This window comes from Anoplopoma fimbria, chromosome 12, assembly GCF_027596085.1.
Source record: "Anoplopoma fimbria isolate UVic2021 breed Golden Eagle Sablefish chromosome 12, Afim_UVic_2022, whole genome shotgun sequence".
NCBI classification, from domain to species: Eukaryota; Metazoa; Chordata; class Actinopteri; order Perciformes; family Anoplopomatidae; genus Anoplopoma; species Anoplopoma fimbria.
Window position 1 is genome coordinate 10,211,162 of NC_072460.1, and position 16,075 is coordinate 10,227,236.

Sequence of the window (16,075 nt, forward strand, 5' to 3'; positions counted from 1 at the left end):
CATATACTGAATCATGTAAAAACATCACATAAAAATGCAGGTTTTACTGATACAATAAGAAGTTATTTGCCTTATTGGGTTATTTGTGTATATCATCACATCACCACTGGAGAAAAATAAATGAGTGGGCTTTACTTATTCAACAGCCAGATAGATACAAGCACAACAATAAACAGCACATTAGTGAAAGAAAGAATTCTGATTACATTTAAACACAGGGTGTCTAAAAACACACATTTTATCATTGATTGTTTAAACCGCATCATATATTTCATGTTATGCATAACATACTGTATCTCTGTGAACAAAGTGCTACTGTGTGTATGAATTGATAAGGTATTTTGCTTTATAAAAGTGTTATGGAGAAAACAATATATAATATATGATATAGTATTTTTAATTTAAAAAATTGAAGGTACCTGTGTCAATTATTGTAACTGTTGTATTTCGGTGAACATGGAGGGTACATGTAACAATAAACATATTTTTGTTTAAAGTTGGCCTGGTTGTTTGTGTTTTGTAAAGCACACAAAAGAAGTGTTCCTCAGTGGGTGTAAATCTGATTCCTCACTGCTGCATAAATGCAGCGTCCTAATATACTTGCATCAGTTAACAAAAGGCCAACCCAAGCCTCTCTGCAGATAACAGCCTCTAATAGAACAAGCAATCCCAAAACACAAGATAGCTTCTATTCAAATGAGGATGTTTCCCCAGCGCGGTTTTCTCAAAATGTCGACCAATGGTGGTATCATATCAGCCATCAAGTGTTTAGGTAGTGATCTGTATGAAATGCTCTGTCCTCTCTTGTTTGTCTTGTCTTGTTTGTTGGCTGTCAGACAATGGTGCTGCCGATGCCTCTGATGTCAGGAGAGTTCATATCCGTTTGAAGAGGAAATGAGAGGGTCTAATGGCTACTGAAGGAACCAGTATCAGAGCTGCTGGAGACAATATTAGTGATGGGAGATTGGACAGGCAAGGAGCCAATATTGCACAAGTGACGTGTAGACTATTCTGATACCTTCTGCAATCAGGGACTTGATCAGTTCATTTGATTTGTAAAACAGGTACATAGGGAATTGTTAAGTCCAGCAGTGGAGTGAAATCTAATATTTTAAAGGTCTCCAGGAACTTTGTTATTCACATAGAAAGTAAAATCTATGGGATTAAATATACCTAAATTTGTTTATTATTAGCAATCTTTAACATGAATGAAATGCTTTCATTATTTGTTATTAAAGTTTAAAATGTATGTTGTTATGTTTCCTGGCCAGTTATCTGTGTTGTTAAATAACCCCTGGGCAAAAACTAAATCTGCATCAATTCAATAATGTATATAACTAGCTGAGATGAGATCGACTCAACTTCACAGCAGACATTCATCACCAACATCAATCTTTATACATAATTTAGTTGTTTGTATTGAGCCTTCAAGATCTATTTTTCATAAAATAAGAAACATTTTGTCAGTGAAATAAATCCAATTTGTCCCCTGAGCATGGTGACTTGTTTCACGAATGGTGTTATATTAAAACAATAAATATAAAGCCAAAATAAAATGACTAAAAGGTTTTTGAGCAACATTTAAAAATCTTATATCATGGTTACATTTTTGGGCTTTGTTCACTACAAACTTATTATTAAAGTGGAGGTCTTAGACAAAATCATTTTTTGCACTATTGAGCAGCCATATAATGAAAATAAAAGTTAGGATCCTACAGATTGGGATATTCTTCATGACATGTTGGGAATAGGTTTAATAGTTTTTGATGTTGGAACCAGAGACTGTAAACCGACTGTAAACACTAGATGTTGCCAGCAGATGGCGATAGAGGAGCATTAATCAGAGATGGTAAAACAGGGTAAAATTCAGTCCAACACCATCTTGCCATCACGCAGTTGTAACAAGGTATACCTGTATTTATATATATAACATCTGCTTTTAAAGCTTTATGAAGTGTGAAATCTTTAATTTTTTCCTCCTTTGTTGGCATCCAAAGTATATTCTGCTCTCATCTACTCACAACTGTAACTTCTTTTTGTACTTTTGCTGAGTGCAATGCCTTCTTTTTTTTTACATGTCAGGCTCACACAGTTACACACATTCACATCTGGAAGCTGCCCAGTAAAACCACAGTTGTGGGATAAAGGTAATGATGGTTGGGTTAAGGTCTTCCTTCATTTTCATTAAATTTCACCAACAGTTGAGCTAAAGCCATTCAGCTGTAATAAACTGATTCTTGAAAATGAAGTGAAAAGAAATATGGTAAGTTTTATGAATCAGCTCTAGGGGGCACTGCGTCATCATCATCATCATCATCAACAGTGAGCAAGACATAGAGAAAGACTGTGAAAGAGAGAGAGAGCACGAAAGAAGGACAGAGAGGGGCAAAGAGAGAGAGAGAGAGAGAGAGAGAGAGAGATGATAGATTCCATTTCTATTCTACCTTTAATCCAACTGTGAAATTCATAAGTAAAAGGCAGTCCTATTTTTCTTCTCAGGTAGTTCTCTGAAAGACCGTGTACTGCTGCATCAGCTCTAAGTTTTCATCATCACATCATTATCACACCCAGAAAACGCGACCAGCGGGCAGAAAAATGCTTTATATACTATATTGATCATGTCTGGTTTTATGAAAAAAAAAAAGAGCGGAAAGGTTAAAATTTTGTAAAGGGACATGGTGGTGCCTCAACTCCTCACTTAATGAGCCACGTGACAGCAGTCACATCAACTTTCCTACAACATCAAAGATTATTCTCCTTATTAACCTCAGACACATGCAGGCGAAAGCAAAGGTATGTTCACACGGTGCCGCAGGTATCAGGTGCTTCTCATCAAATTACTAATGAATGTGTTGAGACTCAGAAATGTAAACCAAATGATAAAATAAGTAGAGACATGAACATCAATCCACTTTAAACATTTTATTACAGACAAAAGAAAACAAAAGAAGCATTTGTGACACAAAATGAATCTAATGCTGGTACACTGGTATTGCACCAACAACAATTTCTGAAAAAATATTTAATATTCTAATAATAATGTTGTTTGATCAATAATAATAATAATAATAATGATAATAATAATAATAATAATAATAATAATAATGCACCCTGATGAATATAAGCCAAAATGTTACTTCATATCATTCATAAATAGATGTGAAACCTGCAACCAAATTAAATAGAATGACCATATCGTAAAACATATGATATTCAACAAAACTAAATGGGTTCTCTCATCACTGGCTTTACAAATTAAAGAGGTACATTTGGCAGGTTTATACACAAACTTAAAATATTTACCCCCATGACTCTTCCTCCAAAACGCAAAAAATATCCTGCTACAGTGAAAAAACAAAATATCTTTAGAATTTTTTTTCTTCACAAAAAATGATAAAGATGAGTTCAACACAATTCTAAAACACCTAATAAAACTAGTCAAAAACTTTAAAACCCACTGTTATGTTTTTTTTTTCTTTAGTAACATTTCACATTTAGCAACTTTTTTTTAATTCACCTGTACAAGTGGTGTCAGGACTAAGGAAAGGTGAGCGGGGTTACAGGTGGGGGCGGTCCTTATTGACCAAAAGGAGGAGGAGCTAAAAGGAGAGGTATCAACCTTTGACCTCTACAGTTCTGTAACGTCCTGAGGCCATGTAAAGAGAGTGACACTCTCTATCAGAGCTCTGCCAGTTAAGGAGGAGCATTTTACAGTCTTTGCATTTCTCTCTCACTTGGAGAGAAACAAGACCAGTGAACACAGTTTCAACACAGCTTTTAGTGTGTGTATACCCTCACTGAATCCGCCAGCATGAAAATCACATAACCAAACAAAAAAATGTTTAAAAAAAAAAGAAGAAGAAAGTAAGGGACTGCAGCTAAATACACACATAAGAGGGATCCATTGTGGTGATATTTACAATCACTCTGTGAGAAAGAAAAGGAGAAGAGGGAGTCCTTTACTAGGGGCGAGGATGATTTACAAACGTCTAAAGTGTATGTGACTATCGTCTTTATAATTTCACTTTGCTTTTACTCAGTTGGGGTGTTCCAGTATGTCCTGAAGTACATCCACCCTGCTGAGGTGACTATATTCTAGTTTCCTGCATTAGTTTTCCTACCCATGACCCCTACACTTTGAGTATGCTTAGAGCATTTCTTCTACCCGATGAGGGCAATCCATGGCAAACACAGAATAATGGAGTGAAGAGGAGAGGGAGCATCTTCAAAAAATTAAAAAAAGAATAAGAAGACTTTTTTTGGGGTCCTCATTTCCAGTATGTTGGCACGAGCTTAAAGCTCACTGCCCCCACAGAAAAGTGAAAAGTTCACTGATAAAGAAAAAAGCAAGAGAAGTGCCTTGGGCTTCTGGCCGATCTAAGTGCTTGGCAAATAGGTGAAGTAACTGTAGCAGTCTTTGGGATTTTGGGAATCCGTCACAAAAAATAAAACAAAAACAAACCTAATGGTGTAGAAGCAGATACATCGATGACGTTGTTGTTATGGTGGAAAGCTCCCTGGAGTCTGACATTTGGAGGTCTTTCAACTTCAAGTGAGGTAGAGAGGCTTGTCCCGAGCTCCCATGCCACTGCTGAGGAAGAATAGGCTGTATTACACTAATGTAAGTCTGGATACATGTGAATACAATAACTGACTACATGTATTTCTGTTTATCCTATATTTCACCAGGAAATCCCAGCGAGATGATAAAATCTATTTCAAGTAAGACCTGGCTAAGATAGCAGCTCTGAAACATAAAAGCTGCTGAAAAACAACAGACATCAATCAGTTTAAATAAAAAGTCAGAATTTGCAGATCACTTGGTACTCGAAACGTCAAATACAAAGTCTGTTCTCCAGTTCTCTTTACTGACACACTGGAAATTATTTAGCATGCTCCAAAACTCCAAACTACCATGATCTGACACTGAGGGAAAAGGTTTACGCAGAGACTCAATGTACTTCAAAGAGCATCAAACATGATTCGACCCAAGCGTGATCCCATTTGACATAAAGATGAATCAGCTCTAAATACAGGAGATACTGACTTCCAGCTCTGCTGCCTCTCGGAATAGCAACACCAAGTTTCAGGTGTGAGACAACACAGCATTCCTCTTGTACCTGCTTGAATAGCTTGATTGAATAAGGTAATGTGTGCTGAGCGAAACACAGGGAAACTTAATTGGATGTCACGCTTCTTCCAAGCTCGGTAATAGCGTTGTTCTACTGCTGCATTACTCATTTCAATTTCAAGGAGATACTTTGCTTTAGAAAAGGAATCGCAATTTATGATTAATACTGTCTGAGTCTCTGAGTGTGAAAGTGAAGTGGTTTAGAGCAACTCATTTAGAAAATGAGTAACTGCCAGACAAATACTTTTCTCAGCAATCAAATGTCCTGGATTGGATCTAAAGAGGCAAAGACATTTTTTTATTCTGGACCTTCTTTTCCTGGCTAACTCTGTGATTACTTCTTGTTAACCATTATTCACTACTACCATAACAAAATGTGTGACGAGCTCACCTGCAGTGGTTAGGTCCGCAGTCCCTGTTGCAGTACTCGCCGTCCCAGTCAGGGTTCTGGCCATGCACTGGGTTAGGGGCCCCTGGAGACTGTGAGCCCCCGACACTGTTCTGGTAATCAGCCTGAATATGGGAGAATCCCTGTGGATCGGAGAGGAGGGAGAGGAGATGGGTTATATCTTTGTAGCTTTGCAATGGCCAGCCAAAAGAGTTTGCTGAGCCATGATACTTTATGAAGCCAAATGCTGTCAGTGGTCTTGAGCACTTTTTATTCTCTCTTATTTCATTGCTTGGTTAAATTGGGTTTTAAAATCACACTTCTTACACCACCATGAAAAACCCCTGCTGGATTGGAGAAATGTAACTTTAGGAAAGTAAATTCGCAGCTAAATTTGGGAAATTTTAAACATATTTTTGCAGCCTGTGTTTTGTTCTTCTTGATATATATGCTAAAATGCGACTGAGGCTTGTTAAACAATACAATGAGATTGAATAGAGAGTAGTCCCATTTTTATCAGCAACTGATATAATCATTGGATATTATTTGAATTTGAATCATAGGCAGAAAAGGCATTACAGACCCTTGGTTCTGTAATGCTCAAACAATGCTTTGAAGTGTTATATATCAGTATTTTTCAATAGTTAGAAATTGTAAAAGGTGATAAAAAATAAGAAATAATGAGACATTTTATAAGGTGATTATATGAGGAGATTTACCAGATGTACATGTTTCATCATATTCATGATTCATTTTTTAATCTCAATAATGGCCGGACCAACCTGTTGGCTGAGAGGGGGGGAATGCAGAGGCGCCTGGAGCCCCATTTGGTGTGAGATGATTGGCTGCGACTGCTGCATGCGGATTGGCTGGTTGAGCAGGGAGCTCTGATGCAGGGAGAGTTGGGCGTGGGGGTGCAGGGGTGGGCTGATCTGGAAGGGAGCTGGGGGAGAGGCACTCATGCTGGGCGGCAGCATCTGGGATTGGCTAAGGGTCTGGGCCAGGGTGTGGCGGGTCGGCCCTGCGTAGCTCTGGAGGTCTGAGAGGGGGAAGGAGCCAGGTGGGCCCAGGTAGGGTGAGGAGGGCTGGGGGGGCACGCTGTACAGGGGCTGCTTCGGGGGCAGCATGTGAGAGGACTGGCTGGTCTGCTGGGCACTTTTTGGTTCAGGGTCATTGTATGTCTGTGGATGAATAAAACTGAAATTTAATGACATAACTTACTTTCAATTAATTACATGTAAATCATCCTTCATCAATCATCTCTTTTTCAATGGCAGCATCCATTACTCTTAAAAAAACCCTGCAGAATTGACCTTTATCTTAAAGGGAAATCCCGGTACTTGTCAACCTGGTTCTTATTATACTGATGTATGTCAGGCAAGTTGAATAGGAAGTGTAGTTTGCTACAACAGCTGCAAGGATTTCTAAGGGACTACTTTCTGTCCTTACTTTTTGTTGGACTGGTTTAAAGGAATAGTCAGGGAAATAAATGATTCGCTTTCTAGCTCACAGTTAGATTACAAGACAGACATGAGGTGTTATTTTACTCTTGCCTAGAAAGTTAATTACCCACAATGTTCAACTATTCTTTTAAGATTATGTTACATTTACACTTGGGTGATGAATGAAAAGTTATTATGGCAAATACCCTTTATAGAAAAATATATGTCAATAACACCCTGGTGGCAAAATACCAGAATTTCCCTTTAAACATTTCCCTACTGCTTTCTTCAGTTCTAACAGAATGAACGTGTGTGTCTTGCTTGCATGATGCAGCTGTTCAATACAGTTTTAGGAGAGTTGACACTCAAACACCCAACAGCAAATCTTTTTCAGCATATTGACGCTCACTGTGTAACAAGACTGTATGTATTTAAATTTCAGTCGATCTTCGGCCTGACAGCTTTCACTTAACGCACACATGTAGACAAACTGACAGATGGGGAAACAAGGAAAACACAAAAATTACCCAAAGTTGAACTTTCTCATTTTTGGTATTATCTGACCAGGTGCACCACCAACAAAATGCCCCCACCTCCACCCTGCCCCACCCTCCCCAGGCCCCTATGATAAGATGTCAGATTGCTCATCTCCAACCATCAGTGTTGATTAGAAGGTAATGGAGCCCATTTGTATGAATAGAGCAAGGGCCGGGGTAATGATCAATAGACACCTTGACAGATAGATGGGAAAACACACACACACACACACACACACACACACACACACACACACACACACACACACACACACACACACACACACACACACACACACACACACACACACACACACACACACACACACACACACACACACACACACACACACACACACACACACACATATATATGCAGGAGCCCGGGCAGAGAAATGAGGCCGTGTTTGCCTGCAGAACAAATGGAATGACAAAAGAAATCTTCTCCACACTACATTGTGTGTTGTTAATACAAGACGGCACTAAACAATGCAAACCACAGCCCTCCTCCTTGCCTTTCTTTATTCCCAGTGCTACTATGCTGGTGCATACAAGACGGCATCATTCACTTGGCAAAAAGGATGTCATAGATTTAAATTAGCAGGAAGGTGTCAGAGGTGGAAAAGCAACAGAAAAGCCCATGATTGCTTCTGTTGATTAGGATGTACTTCCTGTTGTAAACGATGAGATGGTGGAAATCGATGAGCTAATGCATGGCACAGGTGTCTATTGGGGTAAGATACATTAGGGTTTGTATTTTCTAGTGATACATATAAAACATTAACCTGATTGTATGTATAGCACATGAGGTAGCAATCATTTTCTCTCCTCCATCCCTCATAGATGTTTTGGCCATATGCTTGTGCTGACCCCTCCCCCAACTATATCACCATACCAACTACAATCCCCAACCCCCAACATCTGCACCCTATGGAAATCAGGTATTGTTCCTAATACGGACTGCTCTTTTGCATCAGACACACCCGCCCTCCCCACCACCACACCACCTCATCCCAAGGAAGCCCCACCCAGCCCATTAACAGGGATTTTCCATCCAATCAATCATCAGTCTTAGCCAGGGCCTGTGTGTCATAAGCGTTACCTTGGAAACCAGACTGGCTCGGTACGCGGCCAAGGCTTTCAGGTACTCTTTCTTAGCCGCCTCGGTTTTCCTCTTGTACGCCTGTGAAGAGAGAGAAAAAAAATAAAAACGAGAAACTTCGGAGAGATTGACAAGCTCATAAATGTGATGACACACATGTCTGTCTTTAAATACACACACACACAGACACACACACACACACAAATACTTTTTATCTAACACTTTCTTAAACACATCATTCACACACACATATACACACACACATATACACACACACACACACACACACACACACACACACACACACACACACACACACACACACACACACACACACACACACACACACCTCCTTAATGTTTCTTTCCATCAGAACCAATGGTACAGAACACCTCTATTTCCTCATCACAGCACTAAAACTCCCACATCTCAATGTGTCTCCATCTATCGTAGCAACACATCATTTCCATTCCAATCCACCTAGAGAAATGAACTGGAACTTCTCTCTCTCTCTCTCTCTCTCCTTTTAGCTCCACAATAACACTCCTATCAGCATACCAACTGACATTAGTGATTCACCAGAATGGTTGTTGTCATTTAGCACATTAGGATGCGATCCCTGCCTGTATATGAGTTTTGTTTGAAACGGTCTTCCATATTGTTAGTGTGATATACAAACCTCTGTTAGTATACAACTAACTGCTGCTGCAGTGTTTGAATGATCTTAGTGTGTTTCCATAAAGAATGTGGGCTTATGTGGATGTGTTTTTGCATGTAGGTAATTTTTCCAGGCATCGTCTGTGTGGGATGTAGATAGTGTGAAATGGGGCTATTAGCTATAAGAGCTATAGGCAAAATTATGTCTATTATGCAAAACAAAAAGGAGAAAGAAGTATGTTTTTTCAGAAAAAATCCAAAGTTTGCATGCATTGTACTTTTTATGCAGTGCTAGATAGTAACTTATTTTATAGTTGTGCTAATGCATGCACTGGTGCTGATACCAAAATAATTTAATTGATCGATACCTTACCTTTGGAATAAACATTTTTTTCTACAAACCCCTTTTTTACATTTTGCAAAGACAGCAAAGCTTCTCAAATGTTAAATGTTGTCCAAACACAACCAGCTGTTCAAGAACTTTGCCTTATCAAAATACTGTAAAATTGGCAAAATGTTCATTTAAATCAGTGAATATCTAATCAACAAAATAAATTACTAATTTGATCATGCCAGCCTTTGTTTCTTAACAATGTTCCACACTTGGTGCTACAGATACATTTGGTCTTTCCTAAAAGCACTTGAATATTGCCTTCACAAAGTAACCTTTCTGAAAAGAAAACCTTCCTCATCCCAAGAGAATTGCTAATTGCAAAAGAAGCTAACAAATGTAGTTTCTCTTGGAGTTGATTACCCATAACACAAAACACCATGACCCCCTATAACTCTGTCATCATTAGCATATTACTGTTGCGTTGAAGTTTACGTTAAACAGCTACAAAAACAATAGACCACTCATCCTGGATAGCCAAGATGCCCTTGAGCTAAATCCAAGGACAGGGGGGGTTTACTAATTCTGTATTCTAGGCAGGATCAAAATAGCAAGCGAGAGATATAAATAAGGAGAGTGGAAATGAGAAGTTCACATATCCCTGCTTGTCAGGCGGCCAATGAAGATGCATGAAGCGGAGGTATCAGCTATGGAGACTGGAGGGACACAGGAAGTGTGGACTGTACCTAGGCCTGGAGCTTTGTGTGAGTTTTGTTTTGGCAAAGAAGATGAATTTCACTTTGTCTACTATATTTTTGTAAAATCCTTTTTAGCTACACGGCTGAGAAAAACTCAGAAGAAACCTTTGCATAATGAAATTTGGAAGTGAATCTACCCACTGCATAAAAAAACATTACTAGACTCATGAAATCTCCCCAGGTGCGTTTCTATTAGCCCATATTTACCCTTTTTTGCGTGTAAAACGCCCAACTTTGTTAGTCTCAGACTGTTTTACAGCTGCTGTTGCACAGACTACTCCCCAAACCGTCTCCTCCTTCCCTTTGCTTGAATTAAATTTAGAAAGAAAATCATTGTTATGAGAGTCAGGGGACCAGGGATAAACGGATGGATTATCTTTAGAAAGAGAAGAACTAGCTCATTAAGGTGAGTTGTATCTCACAGCAATGTTCTGGTAATTACAACAGCACATAATGCCAAGGAAAGGCTGCCAGCCTGCTGCAGCACACATGCCATCTACTGGTTAAACCAGAATGTGTGCATGGGACTGTATATGTGCGAGTGTATGTGCATGCATGTATATGTGCACTTGTTCCTTTTGATCGTAAAAAACGTTCTGTGCAAGCATAGAAAATGTATGTACATTTTTTCATTCAGTACTAAATTTGTGTACATGTGGAGGTGATAGTTGTTCCTTCCGGCTAAAACTTATTTTTTCTAGTCTATAACGTGTATGTTGACTGTGTTTGCAATAATTTTCACCCCACTTTATTGTTTCAGATATTCCAGGTCTGCATGTTTTGTACCTGCTTCTGTTCCTCTCCTAGGCTGTCCCACATGGAGGCCACAATCTTGGAGACGTCCCCGAAGGTGGCATTGGGGTTTTGTCCCTTGATGGCTGCCTGGGTGTCTCTGAAGAAGAGAGCATAGGCAGACACAGGTTTCTGCGGCTCGTTGGGGTCTTTCTTCTTCTTCTTCTTTTGAGGTTTGGGTTTGGGCTTCATCATTTCTGCGGAGGCCCGCTTCTCACTGCTTATCTGGAGTCAGAAAGAGGGATGGAAAGGGAGGGAGATGAGATAAAAAAAGACAAAGACATTGCTGGTCATAAATCAGTCTTTTCAGTGTATTTATGGGCACGGAGCATTGACTGGATAAGATACTCTTGATTTTTGCAAAGTTAATATATACTTAAAAAAAACATCAACATTAAGTAATGACGCCAATCATCGTTGAAAATAGCCGACTAGAAAATTAAATTAACGCTGAAAAGAGGGTAAAAACAGCAGAGTTCTGCGAAGGGCAGCTGCAGCTTGTTCTGAGAAGAGAAAACAGATCAATTTACGGACATGGGTGAATGAAGACTAACAGGACGTCAGTGAGACAGGTTAGCCTCTGGGGTGTTTGAGGGGGGTAGGGAGGTGGGGTTAAGGAGAAACTGGCCAAACATGGGATAGGTGGAAGATGGTTCAGGGCAAATTCAATTATTGGTATCAATTGCTGATTTTATGGGTATTTTCAGATTTGATCTAAATCTATATTTTTATTTTTTCATGTAGATCACAAACAATTCAACTTTCTGAGAAAACCATAAAGAAAAAAAATATTAAATCTATATTTTCATAGGTTGTACCCAGTTGGTTTGTCAACAATAACATACTGCAATCTCACTACATTTTCAGGAGGCAAAAACGGCTCACATCTGTGTGATGTACTCGATCAAATACACATGAATACATTTTCATTTTCTGTGCAGGGTTTTGACGGGGAGTCAAATCCAGGTCACCTGATCTTGGTTGTGATTCTATATGGAAATTTCCTTCTTTGCTGAGGAGAGAACACATCAAGCACGGGAGAAGGAGGGAGAAAGAGGGAGAGGAAGGGCAGGGGGAGTGAGAGAGAAGGTGCAGCTGAGTGAGGATGGCGAGGAAGAAGTGACGGCTTGATGTTGCCATTAGTATCAGTGGAACATCAGCTAAATTTCTTGGTAGCTATAAACGCAGGAAATAACAATCCAATTTCCTCCCATATAATAGAAGATATAATGACATACTGAATATATAATGATAAACATTGGTATTATATCAAATGAAGGATGTTTATGTGCACTATTTAGGGGTGAGGGGTTATTGAGAGTTATTCAAATATTGCTTTGACTGAAGTGAGAGTGAACTCCCATATCCAAGGCCAAGTTCCTATTTCATCAGGTTGCATTTTAGAAATTTTAAACAGCTTTGAACATTCTCTTTTATAATCCGCTGATCCTGGGTTTCGGTGTTAAAACTCAGCAGGGAGGGAGAACAAACCATAAAAAAGATTTGTCCCTGCGCACGTATCAAACAGCAACTTGAGGACATTTAAAGACGTTCACATCCATCTAATGCATACTTATCACAGGATTAAGCAACAGCCATGTTTTCTCCTTAACTGTCAATTGGAAAGCAGGAAACGACTGCCTTTGAAAATTGCATTGTTTCAGTAAAGCATTTGCAGCCAAACAACACACTGTATTCTACACAGCATGAAATTAACTAATCAAAATTCAAGGTCCAGGAGCACATTTGGCAGCTAAAGAAAAACTTCAAAATGGCTTTTGTGATGTGTGGAAATGAATGGATGTTCTCATTCAGGGTGATGCGAAAGTATTGCTTGTCTATTTCACAGCTTACAGGTAATATTCATTTTTTTGTGTGACTACGCCTGGTTTCATTAAAAAATAATCATCCGTCACTTTTAGGCAATGAGGCAGAAGACAGGCATTTGAAACGACATCTGTTACACTCAAGCCTTTGAAGTAGAAAATAGAATAAACTGAAGGTAGAGCTAATGGAATGACAAAATAGAAAAAAAGACGGCTAAATCATCTGCAGGAAAATTCACATGTACTCATACAGAGGAAAGAGCAAAGGCACACAACATCTTGCAGCTACATGCAATCAACCAGGAGGGCAAGGAGCATATTATTCCATTTCTTTATTTTCCTCTCTTATTGTGTCTCTCATTGTTCATGTTTGTGAACTTATAGGAGGACAGAAGAAATTTCAATAAACCCTGAAAGACTAAATAAAACAGATGGCTATACATACGGTGCATCTGAAAAGAGTACAATAAACAGAAACTCCACTCCCTTTGGTATTACAGTTACAGGACAAATCCAGCCTTAAACACTGTTAGATACATAATCAATCTGGGATTTTCAATTTACTTTCAATTTCTGTCAGCCTGTCTAATCAACATTTACTCAGTGGTTTCCTACATTTCCCAGAAGACCTTCAGAACCCCCCACTCCAAGGGTGGGTTGTGAATTTCTCAGCATAAAAGGCCAATGGAAAAAAATCTAAGAAAATCTTGATTTTACTTAGTAAAATATGCAATCTACCTTTGGACTAGAGCTGACTAAATACAAGAGTGAAAAATGAATTGCCTAACTGTCACGCTTGAATCCCAAACATCTATGTTTCCGTGATATTCCCCAACCTCTGATTAGAGGCTATTAACTTTTTTTTTCAAATATAAATGTAATGACATAGATTGGCCTGGTAAGGTTCAGGGATGATTTAAAACAGTGGATGCCGTTTTGAGCCATTTCCAAGCCATGCAATTCTGATATTTAACAATTTGGAAAGAAATCTTATAGTTAACACATGCATTGTTGTGTTTCATCACAATACCGTCATATAATTTAGTTTACAACTCAAAATACTGAGCTAACGTTACCATGGAGCTCACACTATAACTAACTGGACACCCTGAAAAATATTGTCAAACTTTTTGAAAAGCGAAGAGAGAATCTTAAGCCTACAGATCGAATGAACCATCACATAACCTGGCGATCGAAAGAGATTATGAAAAGATTATGAAATTAAGGAACAACACTGTTTGTTAAAATGACCTATATATTGGAACCATTGGTTATTTTACTATCTACTGTTTTAATCACAAACATATTCATAAGAGTGGTCTTTACAAATTATTGCTAGTGAATAAACAAGTACCCAGCAAATATCCACTAAATCAAGCTAATTTTCTTTGATTTTCTCATGCCTGTGTAGAGAACTATAATGATTATGACAGCTGTTGTTGTCATTTGAGAAAAAAAGAGATTCACATCTCATATTCACAACGCAACATTTTGTGGCAGCACTGCATTCTGGTCTACTGTCTGATCTGTCAGTGGAGAGATTGTTTATCTGGTCCTCTTCGACGATGGAATTCTACCTGTGTGACTGTTGATGCAAAATGATGAGTCTGTAAAGTAGCTTTTTGATTTTGATGTTCTGACACTGGATCCTGACGTCTACCATTTGTAATCTGGACTTTTGGACATTTATCTCCTGTCCTGCATCAGTGTAGTTGTGCTGGAGATATCATCATGTGACATGATGTCACATTTCATTTCAGTAACATAAACTGCAGCAAACATGTGCCGAAGTCTGCTTTAGGTCATTGTCTTCTTCTGCTTCTCTTGCTCTCCTTTGACTGTTTTTTTTTATTTTCAGATGAAAAAACAAACAAAATTTCGTTTGCAAAAGGGGAATTCAGAAAAAAAAAAAAAAGTGAACGTGAACAGACAAAAGGCCCATTTACAGACCATGTACTCAATACCTTTCTTCCAAAAAATTTATTTTAAAAAAGATGCCAGAATGTTAAATCTAACAAAAGCAGTCAACAAGAACTCTGTGAAAATTAGCAAAACTTTCATTTAAAGAGGCATATCTCTATTATCCAATGATAAATTTAACAATATTGTGAATCTCAGCAACATATTAAATGCCAGCTTTTAGCACATTGCAGTATACAAAACGTAGTGCTTTGTACACATTATGGTCCGTGCAATGACACAGGAATATATTTAGTTAATTTTTTCTTGATGGCCAAAAACAGCACACCATTGTTGCTAGGTAAGACCACCATGTCCTGTACAGAGCAGTACGATCTAAATTTATTTTGTAAACATGTTACTAATTTACTAGCAAAAGACTGAACTATAGAGTAAGCCTTAGCTAGCTCATCCTATCAGCGTTTCTGTTGTCTGAAGGGTGGTGGATGTGGGGAGACAGATAGGGAGGAGGAGGGTAGCAGTAATTCTGAATGGACAGCACTGCACTGGCAAGACAAGATTAGAATTGACAGCCTGATAACCGCGTCACTATCAAAACAGCAGAGAGAGAGATGGAGAGAGAGAGGGTGGAAGAATAAGGAAGTGAGAGAGGAGTGTGAGATGCAAAGGAAAAGAGAGAGAGGCTTGATTTAGAGAGAGCAGATAAAAGGAGGAGGGGAGGTGGAGTGATGTAGAGAGGGTTGATAACAAAAAGAAGGACGGGCTCAGACGCAGAGACTGACAGAGTTTAAGATACATTAAATTATACAATAAAATAAGGTAATAGTATGGGAGAATATAAAAGTGTTTGTCCAATCACAGCCTTCTGAATATATGCATCATCATCATCATCATCATCATCTTCATATACACTGAGCAGCAAAGTGGAGAGTGCTGCATTGTGCATCGATTTCAAAAGGCCATAAAAACAAACAGGAACTACTCAGAGGTGATGAACGGATACACTTTCTCTTTTCTAGTGATGGTCATTACGTCAACGCATGATGCAGAGCACATCTCTAAGTCAAATTTGAATTCCATCCACTACAAAAGTCTATAACCCTTCTGTGGATTTCAAGCCAAACATCTGTGTTATACAGTTTGTGGTACAGAGTAAGTGTGCAAGCATCAACAAAGAAAACAAAATAAACCC

The 16,075-nt window shown here is 38.7% G+C and overlaps 1 protein-coding gene across 3 annotated transcripts in view; it reads right to left on the reverse strand.

The window, feature by feature from the left end:
* Window positions 1–2,931: 2,931 nt before the first annotated feature.
* Window positions 2,932–16,075, reverse strand: part of LOC129099915 (TOX high mobility group box family member 2-like) — a 75,821-nt gene continuing 62,677 nt past the window's right edge. For 2 of the 3 annotated variants that reach the window (XM_054609358.1, XM_054609356.1), the window contains 5 exons: window positions 11,132–11,362; window positions 8,600–8,680; window positions 6,302–6,700; window positions 5,523–5,662; window positions 2,932–4,591 (listed from right to left, as the gene is read on the reverse strand). In XM_054609358.1, coding sequence (XP_054465333.1) covers window positions 4,549–4,591; window positions 5,523–5,662; window positions 6,302–6,700; window positions 8,600–8,680; window positions 11,132–11,362 — 894 coding nt within the window. In that variant the 3' untranslated portion in view covers window positions 2,932–4,548. The remainder of the gene's footprint in view (window positions 4,592–5,522; window positions 5,663–6,301; window positions 6,701–8,599; window positions 8,681–11,131; window positions 11,363–16,075) is intronic. The other variant, XM_054609357.1, reaches the window with a different exon arrangement.